A 12,972-nucleotide genomic window follows, 5' to 3' on the forward strand; every position below is an offset into this window, starting at 1 on the left:
GATCTTTGGCGGGCCGTCTAGGAGACGTCGTTTGGCTGTAAGCGCCGGCTAGTCAGATTCCGATGGGCTGGGTAACGGGACTGTACCGGAGGTTTCGGGAAGCTTCCGTCTGCGGCTCAAAATCATGAGTGGAGAGGGCAGGACACCCCAACTAGTAGGGTGCTAAGGCTTACAACTGAGAAGCGTCAGCCATCACGGATACAGTTGTTTTCGTCCATAGCATCATGTGACGCTGTTCTATTCCGCAGACGAAAGAATGCTCTTGCGGTTGTTGGAGAGTATTTATTACATTAGCACGGGAGGGCACGGCTGAAAAAGCGTCGGGGTTGCCGCGGTCGATTCTCAGCAGGCGAGTGCGGCCTTGACACCGTCCTGATCACGTTGAGAGAACTTCGATAGCCCCGCAGATCCCGAATTGTCACAGGGCGGCCAGCGTCTCAGTTTGCTTTCTAGGCCCGACAGAAGCGAGGAGGTCTCTCCGACATGCGTGGCGCAGCCGCACCTACCGCGTCCGCTGTGCAGGTGAGCCCCTCTGGCCCCAGTGGAGCCTTGACAAGCACGTGTGGTTGGAGTGAAACGGCACATCACTTCATGAAAAGTCAATGCCTCATCGCGACTCACCTGCAGATCGGCTATTGAAGTCTCTCACCGCTCCTTGCCTTTGACGCAAGCAAAATGTCTATCGCAAGCAAATGTCTATCTCCGTGTTAACCCCCTCTCAGATTTTTTTACCCTGTGCTTGCCCGGACGTCTCGAATTTCTTTGGTCTGTGGCTGGTGTTGTATCAACGAAACAAAACCTTTATTTGATCAGGTGTACCCTCGAGCACAAGTTGAAGAGATTAGGGACTGGGACACAGAGATTGAGTTTTGCTTTATTAATATACAAAAAAGAAGCAACCACAAATTGAAGGCATTTGTCTTTGGAGTTTCACTACGACACCCGCAAAATCTGAGTTCTCACGCAGCGATCACCGGCAGGTAGCGCTGGCTTACTGTGCTCCTGCCTCTGTGTGCACCGTAAAAATATCTGTACACCGTAAAACCGGGCCACCCCGCATGGCCCGCCGCATCGTACTCCACCGCAAAACATCCTCCGTTGTCATGCAGCATGCTTGCTTCAGAAAACACACGCCCTCAGAAATCTTCACTGCATCAGTCAACTCGAAGAATCGTGTCCAGCTTCCCGGGGATCATCGGTTTTCACTTTCACGGAGGGCGAACGGCGGCCCCGGCAGACTGCACTGCTGCCGCTGCTAGCCAGCCGGACACCCACTTAGCCCCCGGACTCGCGGAAGGCGGTGGGGAAGAGCAGTCCGGAAATCTCAGATTTTCGGCAGTCGTGCAGGAGCAAAAATCAAGCGCTGGAGTCCAGTTCTTGGAACCTCGCCTTGAACGTAACTTTCAAGCGGCGTCAGTCTTGCTGTCTGTGCACTTCTTCCACGTCCGTTGGCGGTTCCGTCCCACTCCGGCGTCCACCGCCTCGAGAGACCCCGCGCACTGAACAGATAGCCCCGCGGCAGGGGGGTACGGTCATTCAAACAGGAGATACGTTAGCTGCGTGTGAACTCCTGACCAGAGGTTTTCTTTTCTTCAGATCGTTTCCTTTCCGTGGTTACGGACAGCCCTGAAGCCCTGTTGGAAGTCCCCGCTTGTCGCGCAGCCGGCAGGGATCCACGTCACCCAGCCAGCGGCGCGTCGCATACTCGTTCTGAACAACGGCGCTACGTACGGTTGTCAGAAGCTTCCCCGTCCCCGCAGCTTCGCCGCTGCTCTTTTTATCGCGGCTGGGATGAAGATTTTTCCGCTTTTTTTTCTTTTGGCGACGACGCGTGGTCCCGCCTCCGCCTTCGCAAGACGGGCGGGCGGTGCCGACCCGTCCACAGGTACGCTTGTCGGCAGCACACCTGCAGTTTATCGCCCGTTTTGGGAGACGGCGAGTGGGCAGTGACGCGTACTTGGTTTTCCGCAGGGTTTGCAGCTCTCCTAGGCAATCGGTTGTTTACAGCTGAGGGAAGGGGACAGCTTCGAGGATGAAGGGTCGTTTCTGAAGCGGGGGGAAACAAGGTATATTCCTAAACCCTAAGAGGTTCTACACCGCAGCAACACTGAAACGCCTGATTGGAAAGCCCATCTATGCAATGCTAACCCGTGCATTGTAGGGGTCCTGCGCGGCCCGTAGCGGCTGAACAGCTGTCTGGGCAGGGGACTCCACACGAGGGCTTCTACTCCTGCCGGCAGCACTCAGACAGGACGGAGCTAAGCCGCTATAGAAACTCAGTCGATCAGGTAGCTGCGGCAATAATATGTTGAGAAGATGTGGGCCGATGTGAAGCGTGAATGGACAACGTTCCACGGCGACGTCTGTGGCGGTTTTTCTTTCCCAACCTCTGCCAAGCATGTGCTTTTTTCTCACTGGCATCTTCTGGTTGCAGGTGAGGGGGAGGCTGCAGCAAGTGGCGAATGGAAAAAGCCAACCCCTTTGACATCTTCCCGCGTGCAACGGCAGCTAGACCAGTTATGCGCGAAGCGCTTCCAGGAGCTTTGTACGAACGATGGCTTGCAGCTTTACTGCGGGAAAACTGCGGTAGCCCGCAAAGGGAGAGGCTCGGCCCTCCAAGAGCAAAAAGAATGGCGTTGCTACGACGATGCGGCCCTGAGCGAAAGCTCCGCTGATATGTGGTGCACCGATGACTGTGGGGTTCTATTTCCGTGCGTTGGTTCGGTTGACCCCCAGAACAGCATACACACCACAGTGGAGTCCTTGGGGGCCGAGCTCGTAGACAAAGTTGCTGAACACTGCAGCCCTCACCAGAAGATTTTGAATGACTACTGTACAAACCTCAAAGGCAACTGGGTCGCCAGACGCGGGGTCTCTCGGGGCGGAGGAAAAACACCGTGGAGGTGCTATGATGTGGTAGGTGGGGAACAGGGGCAGAGGTTCGGGGCCCGTAGTAGGAGAGTAGGCACCCCGACAGGCCTTAGAGCAACACGTGATAGAGCGACGTTGCATGCTTGTGCGTGTGCGACTAGAGTATTAGTCCGCGGCTTCCGATTAGGGAACCGGTAAATCCGGATCAGAAATCTTTGCTTCTGGGACGTGCGGGACGACGACAATTGTTTATCACTCCTTGGGGGTGCCACAGGACCTGCAAAAGAATGAAGGCGCTCAGATGTTCCCCCAAACCGCTTTGTGAGCCGTGACACGTGTCTGTATGCATACACTCGGGAAAATACAGGACAGTTCGAGTCAGGACATATTCGAGGTGTAGTTGTGTGGAGGCGGGGCCAGAACGGCGGCAAGACTCAGGCGTCAAGCGAATTTGAGACAAGAAAACATGCTTCTGTCCCGATTTTCTGTCGTTTGTCGGGAACACCACAACTACCGAGCTATTTCGGTTTCTTTGGCGCACAGGGGAAGCTGGACTACAACTTATCCAGTGACTGTCTTAACAATTGCGGCAAGCCAGGTACTTGCCGGGGTGGTCGGGCGAGTAAGTCACTCACGCACGCTTTCACACTTAATGGCGGGCCAACAGATGCACGCGCCAGCACTACTCGGAAGCTAGCCTTTTGCGCTGATGCGCTGAGAAATTTCCTATGCTTTTTCTTGTTCTAGAACGGGCTCGCTCACTCAACGGGAAATTTTTTCTTCCGGTGTTTAAGCGTAGTCCGGCTATGTGTGTCGCCCAGAAGAGTGTCTGGCGTCATGTGAGGGGAGCATTAGAGGGGGGCGACGCTGTAGGTTACCGCTGCGTTTCTTGTCGAAAAGCAGTTCGTTTGTGATTTATCGGGGTCTTGCTGCGAGGTCTCAAATCATCTCAGGGATTGCTTCGTCCGCGGTGAATTCACTCCACTGCGGGAATCCACATACCTCTCACGTGTACGTAGGCCACAGACTGCCGTGAAGACAGCTCAGGTAGCGCTTATGAAGGACAGCTTTTGATGAATGAGTGTGCGGACGCGGGCGGCCGAGAGATGGTGGCAGTTGTTGTTGCTCTGCCTGTTTCAGGAGGCGAGGAACCCCTGGTCGAGGAGATAGATTACGTGGAAATTGAAGAGGCACAGAGGCTTCTCGATGGCGCGCAGACGTGTGACGTGGGGTTGGTCTGTGTCCGGACCCTGAAGAACCCTCCGAAATGCGTGACGGAGAAAGAGGCGTCGGGCGAGGAGCATATAACCGAAGAAGAAGAAGCGTCAGAGCTGAAAGCTTTGAAGGAACCAGCGGGAAATTCGGAGAACCAGTTCCCAACTCCGCTTTCTGTCCTTTCACTGTTCTCAGAAGAAAGCCGCCGGCCCCCCAAGGGCCCAGCTGATGCTGCCCCGACCCCGGATGATTCTGACTCCAGCTCGCAGTCCGGAGAGGTGATCGAGTCGCTGCAGCACCTTCTGGACGCTAGGTGCGCTCAGGAGTTTGAATGGCTGTGTAAGGAGAAAAAGCTTCTAGTGTTCTGCGATGCGAGAGCTGTTGTGGCTCGAAAGGATATGGGTGTTGGTAGGGGCGAACCTGGTCCGCTTTGGAGATGCGTGATGAAGGTCGACATGCAGACGTCGGGTAAGAGCTTCTGCGTAGACAACTGCGGGATTGAGTACCCTTGTCCGGGGCATTTCGATCCTACAACGACTGTACACGCAAAGTGGCCCGGGATTGTCGCGGTGATCGAGGAGAACCAGCGAGCGTTCTGCGGGAAACAAAATGGATACGTTCGCCTTGACGAGGCTTGAATGTGGAGTGGGGCATTTTCCATCGTCTCCAAGAGAAACTAGGAGTCGACCAAGTTGTACTGGTTTGCCTGGAACGTCTGCGACTGGCCAGGCAAGAAAGCCCGCAAGTCTCGTTCCTGCAGCAAGTGCGAAGCACTGCAACAATCAGCTGCAGTGAGCATGGCTGCTCACAGCACCTCTCCGTGTTTCCTATGCGAAAATTAGGTGCCCTGCGCCCTTCGCCAGAAAGCCCTAGCCATCGGTGGTAGGGTGGGGGACTCTGCCTTGTTGATGCTGCGGCTCCAACCAGAGTCGTGTGAAGCCCACGCCAATCGCGCGCTCCGTGTAACGCAGTCTCTGGGGGGACCTGTAATGAATTCCCCATCTCCGGTTTGACGATGACACCTTCAGTGCAACGTAGCTATGAAGATATCACCTCCTCCCCGGCAGAACACTTGCAACGGCCGTTCTCCTTTTCAGGACGAAATGGACTGATGAGTCGACAGGTTGAGCAGCAGCATGAGCATGTAGGTGGTACTTGTCTCAACCGATCCGGGTTTCCCAATACACACCACAAGTTCTCATTACTTAAATATTTGGCATCGGTAGGCCGCACTACGTCGCGCAGTCTCTGCATCGCGTTGTAGAACGTACATGATTTTTTTTTTCTCAGTTTTCAAGGAAACTTGAGGAGGGCATCTGCTGATTGTCGTCGCTGTAGGGTATCCGCAGACGAGGAGTCCGTTGTCTGCAACAGATCTGTGGGGGGGATATTGGTCTTGACCGTCGTTGCATCCTTGTCAAGTTTGGGGAGAATGATGAATGCGGCCCTGAAGAAGTCTTCTCGTGAGAGATTGTGCCTGGCGGGATAAAGCGATGGAATGGGGACTGGGCCAGAAGGATGTGGTACGAGTACTGTGTTCTGCTAGCCCGTCAGACTTTTCTCATGCTTAGTGCTTGATTGCCACGCCTGTTCACCTATCAATGTAGACAGACATAACGGAATGCAGGGAACATATCAGAAAGTTTTGCGGATCGGAAGAGCGACAGGGGCGGCGTGAAAGACTTAGTGACTGCCCAAGTCGCTTGTCTCACTTGCCGGCCCCTTCCTTCTGATTGGGCGATACCGACACCTGGAGTTCCTATTTGTACATATATTCCTCGTCCCAGCGGTGGCGTGCAGTATACTGAGAGCGCACACGTCGCCGGCAGCCAAATGCTCAGGCATCATCCTCTCTCGTTCCGGAGCACACGCGGAGTGTAACGCACGTGCCAGAGAACGGTGCCAGTGAGTGTGTTCCTTTCGCGGCACCGGGAATGGTATTAAAGCGTGGAGACAGAACTCCATGCAATCAGGGACTCAGGTGGCCCTGTCGTGCTCAGAGACCTTTGGCTTTTCTGGTTAATGCTAAGTCCTTGACGGTCGTTTCGCGGTCACTGGTCTTGAACACGGACGGAGAATTGACGCGTGGCCGCAGTCGGCGGACCCGCAAGTTGCCTTACCAGTGAGTGCAACGGCCGCGGGGCGAACTGAGCTTATCTCATTTCGCTTGCCCCGAATACGCCTTCTACATGAATCGCGGAACACAGGCCGGTGTGGCAGGTACGTTACCGGAGGAGTCAGAACGGCTGATGGTGCAAGGGCGTGTCCGGTCGAAACCACCAACCCTTATGAAATCAACACAGGCGTTCCAAAGCACTTAGCCAGCTTTGGGAGGAGGAATGTGGCCACAGTGGATTGTGCTGTACACTCCCTGGGTCCCGCGCTGCGAGTCGCCCCCCAGTTACCACTCTGAAGCAGTTTTTGCCTGCGAGAAAAAGGCAGCCTGCGAAGAGGACTTTATTTTTTCGTCGCCGCTGCAGACGGTGTCTGCGTACTTGTACGTAGCTTACAGCCCTACATCCATGAGCCGCCTCGGTACCGCAGGGCGGAGTGCAGTCTGAGCTCTGACTGACAGAGCAACCAAATAGCCCCAGAGTGTCCCGCTTTGGCGCGTGGCCTGTAGACCAAGAGCCCCGGGCTGACTGATGTACCAAGGGAACACCGCGCATAGGCAACTGTCTCCACTTGGGTCTTGCCGGCGATGTCGTGGTTCAGCTCGCACACGGAGGAAAAACTCGACTCCACGTCTCCGGCATGTACCACTCCCTCCCTGTCCTTTGCCAGTCGCATGCTGCAGCTAACTCCCGTCAAGAAGACTAGATACGGTCTTTTTGTCCCGTGGCACCCCCGGGTTCTAGCGGGACTAGTCCAAATATAAGCAGCGATGAGTAAGTCGATCCACTGAATCAGGCGGTCCAGAATAAGGGCTAGCTTCACGAAAGCGTGGCAGAGCCGACAGGGGAACGAAGCGCCCGAGTTCCCAAAAAGACAATGTGTGAGTCCCGTCTCGCTGGCGCATGCGCCGCGACCAGCGGTTGACCGTGATGCACCGCAGATAACGAGACCAGAAGCCAGCATCTGCAAACCTCTTATGCTAGTTCCCGCTGCTCAGTGAACCGCCGCGGAGTTTCCGAGGGATCCGCGGGCTTACTGAGGACGGTCCTGTATCCCCCTTGGCGCTCCCGCGCCTCTACTCGCCGCACCCTCCCCTTGTTTCTCGTTTTAGTAGGACATCTCTCAGCATTACAGTCCGAAGCTCAAGCCGGCTAATGAGAAGCCCATGCCGTCAGCCTCTTGCCACCAGCTGTGAAGGGAAGCGTTACGCAAGAACCACCGTGTGTCCGGCGTATCGTTGCTCCCTGCATGCGTGGCTGTATAGCTATACTCTCTCGTGCGCCCGACAACTCTTTTTCTCTCGGGCCCCGTGTGTGGCTTCACTCTCGTTATCAGTCTGTATGGGCTCCCCGCTGGGCCTCTCCTTCCCGTCGCTCGGCGGTTCCTCCGGGCGATCCCTGGGTACGTCGCCTCCCTTATCGTTTGCTCTTCCTCTTCCTTGGATAGATGGCAAGAAACAGAGTCTCGCGACGGGAGGGGGCAGGCGGGACAGGCGGCAGTCTCATGGGACCAGGGCGGCTGGCGCGTGAGTACGCCCTCATGCAGCGACAGGGTGGTCTCAATCACGTTGTCGTGCGGCCTGATCTGAATGACTTGCTCACTTGGCACTTTGTCCTGTGAGTTCTCCACGGAGTATACACCTGTAACTGTCATATATATCTCTATACCTAGCATCTGTTTATGCCCTGAAGATTCCCCATGGGTAGCCATACATTTAACCATTCTTTTCATGGTCACGAAATTTGCCACAGTACTGTGTAGTGTTCTAGTCTTTCAGTGAGACCGATCTAGCCATCTTCTCAGTCCCTCCGGCTGATCCTTATCAAGGTTTTCTCTCACATGCTTTCTTAACGACCACCACCGACCGTCTCCCCTCGATCAGAATGGATGCGCGCGTCTTCACCATGCCTCCTTTGTTCACAACATGTTATCTACCATGCCCGGCCAAGCAGGCGTTTCGTGTTGCGACAGTGGCGAGTCGTCGATGAGAGGAGAAAGTGCAGGAACGTCCTTCTCTCCGGGAGAGCCTCGCTATTCCTTAGAGGCTTATTCTGTCTTCTCCTTGAGTACAAGTGTCATTGTCCGTCACTACACCGGCGAAGACAGAATAGGCTTCTCCTCTGTCACCAAGGTGTCGAGCAATCTCTCGTACCGAGGGAATCGTGTATGAGCTTGTTTGTTTTCTCCAGCATTTCGTGGGTTTCGTCAGACCGCGTCCAGCTAAGCAGCAAAATCTGCATCCGAGACACGAGTGAAGAGGGGCTGACACGCCTTCAGTTTTTCCGTTGCCCTGATCCTATGACTTCTATCTTTCCTGGTCTCTTGGTTACATGGGGGGTTCCCCATACAAGGGAAGAAGAGAAAAAGATTCGTCGACCTTCTCGGACATCTCTTTTGTCTACTTGAATGTGAATTTTTTTTCCCAGGCATGATTTGCCTCTCGATTCACCATACCACGGAGGCGTTTACCATGGAAAACTGGTAACTCTAGTATCTTGTGTCATCAGGTGTCCATACACTCAGATCTACAGTACACCGCTCCGGAAGCCACTACCGTCATCGGCACCTCCAAGCGATCTTGCTATATGTGCGCTTCAAGGGACTAAGACTGGTTCTATCGTATCAGTGTATTAACATCTCTGGTAACTGTCACGTCTGTAGAGCATGCCGAGCTTTGTAGTTCCCGAAGGTAAACAATGTTGGCGTTACGTTAGAGAAAATTTCATTTGTGAACAGCACAGCGAGGTCAGTAGGATCCGCAGGGTTGGTTATGCCTTAGCTTAAATGACATTAAGAAGATAGCTGTCTAGTGTGTGTTGATAGGTTGGCTGATTTTTCGTTTAGACGGTGACCCGTATTTTAGCTCCTTCTTCCTACGTAGAGGTGGTCAGTCGTGACAAGGGATCAGCGTAGGCACAGTCTCCATGGTAGCTGTTTACACGCGAATCTCCTTGAGAGTTTTTCCCTTTTTTGTCTGGTGTCACGTGTAAGAAGAGATAGAGATGTTTCAGTTTCATATGATGCGGAGGTCATCGTCCTGATCATTTTTTGATCATTTTTTGCTTACAGGTTTTCCCGTCCAACTATCCATTTGCACCTCCATCAATCTTCATGTTAACGCCTTCGGGGCGTTTTGAAATAAATCAAAAGCTGTGTGTATCCATGAGCGACTTCCACCCTGTGAGGCAGAACTCTTATCTTCGTCGCTGTCCTTGCCTTGCATTCTTTTCAGTGACCTTTTGTCTCAACATACTGAACTGCCAAGCGTACATACATACACACCACGGGGCGACTATCCCGTCAATAGAATCCGGCCTGCACTATGCAGCAGGGGTACAGACTGTGCAAGGATTCGCTGCTTGTCGCCGTCACGAGAGGGCTACCTGTCCTTTTTAGCTAGTGCCCCAGGTATCTGATTCAACTGTCGTTGTTTCTGCAGAAGTAGGGCTCTCGGGCTAACGGCGTAAAGGCGCCCAAGGCGTCATTCACTTCGTTGAGAAACCGAATGACACTCTACATGCGTTCACTGTCGGGTGCTGGTACAGTGAAGGCATTGGGTTCAAGGTTCCGACTGCCTGAAGAACGAGGGTCTCCTGTTCAAGTGTGCAGAGTAGATAGCAACTTCGTTCTAGCACTTCGGTGGCTAAGCTGTATTGCCCTGACCGCGCTTCACTCGTATACATGACGGCTCTCGATTATCGCTCTTCTGCATGCATGCAGGAGACCTGGAGTCCTTCTTGGCGTTTAGAAACCATTGTCACCGGCTTCCTGAGCTTCATGCTAGGTGAGTGAATGTTTTCGTTTTTTTTCTGAGCTCGATCACTATGGTGATCCTTCACAGCAGAAGGTCTCGTAAAGGCTCGACGTGTGCATGTATGCTGGATGCTGCTTCTTACGTCCAGACACAGGCGATCCGGCTACTCACGGAAGCATCAGGGCAAGCTTCGCCGAGCGGAGGCGTCTGGCGTTAGAGTCTTTTGCTCACAACAAGAAACATAAGAACTTCTCTACTATCTTTCCCGAGTTTTTAGACGATTCAAAGTTTGTGAGTTTTTCTCGATTCGTTCTCTTCTAAGCCAGTGCTTCAGCGAGCGGGGCGCTTCAAGGTGTTTGCTCCGCAGCAAGAGACAACACACTCGACTCTCGTCGTGCAGCGAGCATATATATATGTGCGGACCGTCCAAGAACACCTGCACCTACGTGTGAGAGACATAATTGCGGGTAGTCTCAGGCGCAGGTGTTCTTACCACCATATAGATACGGGCGGGTTGCATGAGGATCTCCTGGAGTTCACTTGTGTTACTGAGCTCCCCTGTTTCATCAAGTTGTCCGTGACCAATAGTCAGGGTGAAGCATGTAAGCTGAGATCTAGATTGCACTTGCTGTCTCGGGTGCATGCATTTCACCTTAGATCCCGAGAATTGACTGTGTGTCTCTCATACTCGGTTTTTCCTTTGCTGATTTGTGCGCAGGATCGACTAAGGGGCTTCTCTCTAGCGGTTGCTTCCAGGGCACCGACCTGTGCTGCTTCTTCTACGCGTGCTTCCTGTCTTGACAGGGCAGTACCGTTTGTACAGAGAATCATCAGTAAATGGTTTAGCGCGTCTGACTGGACGGAGAAAGATAAGGTCACACAGAGAGAAGACCAGCCCAGCTATGAGGACAGCGGGGAGAATAAGCTCATGCGGACGCAAGGCAGCGAAACAGAAAGACGACCCCTGGTCTCGAGAACCGGCGGGCCCGACCCACCAGGAAACAAGCAAGGCGATAGGCATAAACCGAGTAACACTGGGACAGCGGAAAGTGGAAAACTCAGCTTGGAGACGGACACAGAAGGACGGGTCGTAGATACCCCGTCAGTCTGGTCTCTACATCGGCTACTCCCTGCCTGTGGCCTTTGTGTCGTGGTATGTTCCGTCATTGCCGGTATTGCTTCTCAACTGCGTCATCTTCCTGTCCTGAGATATGGCTGAGGCAAGCCAGCAAACCAACCAACCAACAAGATCTTAAGGAAGGCGCTAGACGAGACTCCGAGATGTGCAAGAACACAACTGCGTGATTTGCGCAGAGCTTCCCCCCCGAGGCAAGCCTTAGGGAGCAAAGAGTGTGTCTGGTATCCCACATGATGCTCAGAGCAACCTCCATTGGAGTAGCCGCGATGTTGGCTAGCTTCTGCCGCGCGCAAGAGTATGTGCGTAGTCTTGGGGGTTTGTTTCACAGGCCAGGGAATCGGACTGCATTGCCTTGCTGGGTGAGATACGACCTCAAAGGGCGAGCACTAGTGGTGATACAGATTTTACAAATGGAGCCATTTACTATCCCACGTTTGGCCGGTGGTGGTGCGACTGGTCCGTTGCCATCCCCGTGCCCTAGAAAGTCAGTCGTCCTTGCCAGCGTTTCCACGTGTTACTGTCCTCTCTACTGGCTCGGGTAGCGGCTTTGCAGGGGGCTCTTAGCTGACAACACTGTCGTGTTTTTTGCGCCGTAAGCAGAGGGGGGCACACGCGAGCTGTCAGTTAATGGCAGTTAAAGTAGAACTGACAACAACCCCCAAAACTGGCGATCCGCAATCGCGCACTTCGGGCGTTGCTCCCGTGATACACGTTTTCCCCAGCTGCTCATAACTCAGGATTGTCGTAATCATAATGTTTTGCGCGCTTGCACCACGGACCGCAGGTCACGCTGTTGCTCCTAGGCGTTCGTTCGCTCCATGATGAGCTGGCCACGCGCAGTATTTGTTCCTTGCGGAAGTTGCTGTCGTTGCATTTACCCTTGGGTGCAGGCTCTTACTGCCTTCAATCGTAATAACGTGGGCTCTTCTTGTTGCACCCCGAGGTGGACGACGTTCAGCACCAGCGACGCTAAAGAGGTGCTAGACACGAGATGAAAGTGTCCGTGAGTTTACGGGCGCCCCGAGCTGACTCGCAGATGACTGTGCGTATGCAGACTCACACGTATCTCTCTAGATGGATTTTCGACTTTTCTGAATTACCGATACCAATCGAGAGGCTTGAGAGGTAGGGACTGCGCTGGCCGTACACCACGCTACGTGGGAAGTGATGCGCACGCTCTACAGTCTGTATTTTTCAGCTGGACAGTCTCTAAAGAACTGTCATTCCAGAACGGATGACGTCAGTATACCGCAGCCGTCCCTGGCCTATCTCCGTCCTGTAAAGCTACCCGAAAAGTAGATCGAATTCTTTCAGTCCCACAACGGAAGAAACGTGACTCTAAAGGCTTGATGACAGATTCCCTTGTCTCGCCTTTGCCCCCGACTCTGGGCCTGCTCCAGTCTGTCGCGGGCAAGGGAAGGGGTGTCTGAGCACCTGTCATGTGCTTTTCTCCGGGAGGTCTCGAATCCGCGCCTCTTAGCCCCGCTGGCCGCAGTTATCCCGCTCCGACACCCTGTCGGTCTCTTCGAGAGAAATGCGTCCTCTGCGGCCCCGGCATCTCGACTCATGGCAGGCAGGACGCCGCCATATTGTAGGAAGAGCATGGATCAGAAGCTTCCAGCAGCGGTCAGGTGCGACCGACTGCCTGTGTGCTTACCGCACGTCAGGCCTAACCGGCCGCGGCGTTGATCAACCTGGAAACGCGCAACTACCCGACAGTACGTCCATGGTGTGACTACTGCGGGGGGACTCCAGCCGAACAAAACAGCCGCCATTCCTGCCTGTTACCACCTCCTTCCAGCCGGCCTGCTCGAGCAGCAGTCGCTCGTATCTCTCCTCAACGTGTAAAACCCTATCAACCCACTACGACAGTTGTTGT

At 54.0% G+C, this 12,972-nt stretch overlaps 2 protein-coding genes across 2 annotated transcripts; both read left to right on the forward strand.

The window, feature by feature from the left end:
- Window positions 1-905: 905 nt before the first annotated feature.
- CSUI_002647 (microneme protein 13) lies at window positions 906-5,757 on the forward strand. The gene is made up of 4 exons (XM_068062847.1): window positions 906-1,885; window positions 2,435-2,916; window positions 3,415-3,493; window positions 4,012-5,757. The coding sequence occupies exons 1-4, from the start codon at window positions 1,792-1,794 to the stop codon at window positions 4,722-4,724; spliced, it is 1,368 nt and encodes a 455-aa protein (XP_067925183.1). The 5' UTR covers window positions 906-1,791; the 3' UTR covers window positions 4,725-5,757.
- Window positions 5,758-6,596: 839 nt separating this feature from the next.
- CSUI_002648 (ubiquitin conjugating enzyme e2) lies at window positions 6,597-12,899 on the forward strand. Its single transcript, XM_068062848.1, has 7 exons — window positions 6,597-7,817; window positions 8,628-8,682; window positions 9,271-9,381; window positions 9,922-9,985; window positions 10,104-10,246; window positions 10,674-11,284; window positions 11,984-12,899. The coding sequence occupies exons 1-6, from the start codon at window positions 7,648-7,650 to the stop codon at window positions 11,172-11,174; spliced, it is 1,044 nt and encodes a 347-aa protein (XP_067925184.1). The 5' UTR covers window positions 6,597-7,647; the 3' UTR covers window positions 11,175-11,284; window positions 11,984-12,899.
- The last annotated feature ends 73 nt before the right edge of the window (window positions 12,900-12,972 follow it).

The sequence above is a fragment of the Cystoisospora suis genome (genome assembly GCF_002600585.1).
Source record: "Cystoisospora suis strain Wien I chromosome Unknown contig_1096, whole genome shotgun sequence".
Lineage (NCBI taxonomy): Eukaryota > Apicomplexa > Conoidasida > Eucoccidiorida > Sarcocystidae > Cystoisospora > Cystoisospora suis.